At 41.2% G+C, this 3299-nt stretch overlaps 1 protein-coding gene across 1 annotated transcript; it reads left to right on the forward strand.

The window, feature by feature from the left end:
- Window positions 1–403: 403 nt before the first annotated feature.
- On the forward strand, window positions 404–1861 carry LOC110900531. The gene has a single exon (XM_022147419.1). It carries the CDS (start codon window positions 404–406, stop codon window positions 1859–1861), a length of 1458 nt encoding a protein of 485 aa, XP_022003111.1.
- The last annotated feature ends 1438 nt before the right edge of the window (window positions 1862–3299 follow it).

Raw genomic sequence — 3299 nt, forward strand, 5'->3', positions numbered from 1 at the left:
GACAATCCGAAACACGTTACAGTGGATGAGGAGGGGTTTATATCGGACAAAAGGAAGGTGGCTAAGTATGGAGTGGGAAACAAGAAATAGAAGCAGAAATTTATTTACCGGCCTAAGACAACTAAGTCGGGTGCGAGCACATCGGGAACGAAGAAGGAAAGCAACTCGGGTATTAATCTCATTAAAACAGCCAACGCGTTTGATGTTTTAGCAGCCAAGGATAACAAAGATGAGGAGGTAATAGATGTGAATAAGGATGAGCCGTATGATAAGTCTAAACAGATTTCAAAAGAAGATAATGAGATGACGGAGGTTACTCCAACGGAAATGGCTGAGTTCATGTCAAATGAGAGGCACCTAAACGGTTCTGAGGGGGCAAGCACTCCCGGTATGCACGGTTTAAATGGGTAGCTTAATGTCTTGGAATATAAGGGGTTTGAACCGTCCCCTGAAACAAAGTGACGTTCGTAATCTCGTGGCTGAAAATAATTTAGAGTTGTGTGCAATTCTTGAATCGCATGTGGAGGTTAGTAAGCTGGCTAAAGTATGTAAATTTGTCTTTCGTAATTGGAATTGGACTTCTAACGGTGGTGTGTGTAGTCGTGGTACGAGAATTATTCTGGGTTGGAATGCGGATAATATAGATGTTATGGTTATTGCCCAAACCGATCAGATTATTCATACTCAGGTGATTTTTAAAGCGACCAAAAAAGTCCTATTCTGTTCATTTGTTTATGCTGAAAATAAATATCAAGATCGTAGATTGCTTTGGGAGGATATATGTAAGCATAAGGCGTTGTGTCATGATAAGCCATGGGTAGTTATGGGAGATTTCAACTCTGCGCTAAATATTGAAGATGCGTTATATGGTACATCGAAACAATCTATTGGAATGCGGGATTTTAATGAATGCGTTCAACAGGCTGAATTGATGGACATTAATGCTCATGGATTGCAGTATACATGGAACCAAAAACCAAAGAGTGGAGTGGGTCTTTTGAAAAAGATAGATCGAATAATGGGTAACGTGGTCTTTTTGGATCAGTTTCTGTCTGCATACGCGATGTTTCACCCGTTTAGAGTTTCGGATCACACGCCTTGTATCCTTAAAGGGCTGGGTACTAATGGGCATCGGCCAAGACCTTTCAAATTTCCGAATTTTATAGCCTCTAAACCGGAATTTAAGGAAATGGTTCAGCTGGAATGGATGAACAGATTTGAGGGAATCACCATGCTATCGGTTGTCAAGAAGCTGAGAAATTTAAAGCCCAAGCTGAGAAAAATCTTATTTAACCAAGGTAACCTGCATGTGAAGGTTAATGAATTGCGTAAAAAATTAGATAAATTGCAGGTCATGATCGATCGTGATCCTCTTGATGGTCAGTTGCGCCACTTGGAAGCTCAATGTTTGAAAGATTTTCAAAAGGCTGCTTATGACGAAGAATGCTTTCTTAAGCAGAAGTCTAAGGTTGATTGGCCGTGTGCTGGAGATTCAAACACAAAATTCTTTCATAAAATTGTCAAATCCAAAAATGCTAGAGTGAAAATTTATAGTGTTGTGGATTCAATGGGGACGAGACACGAAGGAGATGGTGTAGCCGAGGCCATGGTATTACACTATTCGAATTTTTTGGGGGTGAAGGCTCATGTAGGTACGGCTAACCTGGAAAATTTATTTTCTAATGTTTTGAGTAATGAGGCTGCCGAGTATATGATACGTCCAGTCACTCGTGAAGAGATTAAGAGCGCCATGTTTAGTATTGGAGATGACAAAGCTCCAGGGCCTGATGGGTATACTTCGGTTTTCTTCAAGCAAGCTTGGGATATAGTGGGAAATGAAGTTACAGATGCGGTCCTATAGTTTTTTGAAAACGGTAAACTTCTGAACCAAATTAATCACACTATACTTGCTTTACTCCCGAAAAAAGACGTTCCGGACTCGGTCTTGGATTATAGGCCGATTTCTTGTTGCAACGTTTTGTATAAATGCATTAGCAAGGTTATCATTGACCGGTTGAAAGGAAGCTTGGGAAATCTAGTCAGCATAAATCAATCAGCCTTTGTGCCGGGCCGGAAGATATCGGATAATATTCTCCTTACACAGGAGCTGATGCACAATTATCATCTTAACAGAGGCCCGGCTAGGTGTGCGTTCAAAATCAACATTCAAAAAGCGTATGATACAGTCAGTTGGGAATTCTTGGAGGATATCCTGGTTCGGTGTGGATTTCATCATCGAATGGTGAAGTGGATCATGACTTGTGTGTCCACCGTTTCTTATTCTCTGTGTATTAATGGTGATTTGCATGGTTATTTCAGGGGCCAACGGGGTTTAAGGCAAGGGGATCCAATGTCCCCCTACTTATTCACATTGGTAATGGAGGTCTTATCGTTACTTCTTCGACGAGCAGCCACCATATCCTTTAATTATCATGCTCACTGTGCTAAGGAGAAGATAATTAACGTTTCTTTTGCGGATGATCTTTTTATATTTGTTCATGGAGATGTGGTTTCTGTCAAAAAGATTAAGGAGGCGCTGGAGATGTTTACCAAGATTTCGGGTCTAGTTCCAAGTCCAGCTAAGAGCACGGTATTTTTTTGCAATGTTCCTCATGAGATCAAACAGGAAATTCTCGATATTATGCCGTTTCAGGAGGGTGTTCTTCCGGTTCGGTATCTGGGGGTTCCTCTTATATCTTCGAGACTTCTTTACAAAGATTGCAGGATTCTTGTTGAGCGTATGGAGAAAAAGATTGTAAATTGGGCTACTAAATCTTTGTCGTTTGCCGGTCTTTTGCAACTTATTAATTCGGTTCTGTCTTCTATGCATATATATTGGGCTTCGGTTTTCATTATTCCGGCTCGTGTTATTAGTGAGCTAGAAAAGAGGATTCGGAGGTTCTTATGGAATGCAGGTTCAGAAGGTAGGATTCGTGCTAAAGTTGCGTGGAAACATGTGTGCTTGCCTAAAAAGGAAGGGGGTTTGGGTATTCGAAGTATTTCTGATGTTAACAAATCGCTCATGGCAAACCACATTCGGAGTATTATTACTAAGCGGGATTCTATTTGGGTGCGATGGATTCATGATTACAAGCTCAAAGGTCGAAATTTCTGGGAAGTTCCGTGCAGAGGGAGTATGAGTTGGGGGTGGCGAAAGATTTTGTCCATCCGTCACATCATTCGGCCTCACATATGGTTTTCTATTAAGAGTGGTGCTCAAACTAATGTATGGAGTGATATGTGGTGTTCGCTAAGTCCCCTTAGCTCGTTTATCACGCCAAGAGCCATTGCTAATGCTG

This window comes from Helianthus annuus, chromosome 13, assembly GCF_002127325.2.
Source record: "Helianthus annuus cultivar XRQ/B chromosome 13, HanXRQr2.0-SUNRISE, whole genome shotgun sequence".
Classification (NCBI taxonomy): Eukaryota; Viridiplantae; Streptophyta; class Magnoliopsida; order Asterales; family Asteraceae; genus Helianthus; species Helianthus annuus.

What these genes read in the sequence shown, in the direction of transcription:
- LOC110900531 (XM_022147419.1), top strand. Translation starts at nt 404, where the DNA reads ATGGGTAGCTTAATGTCTTGGAATATAAGGGGTTTGAACCGTCCCCTG.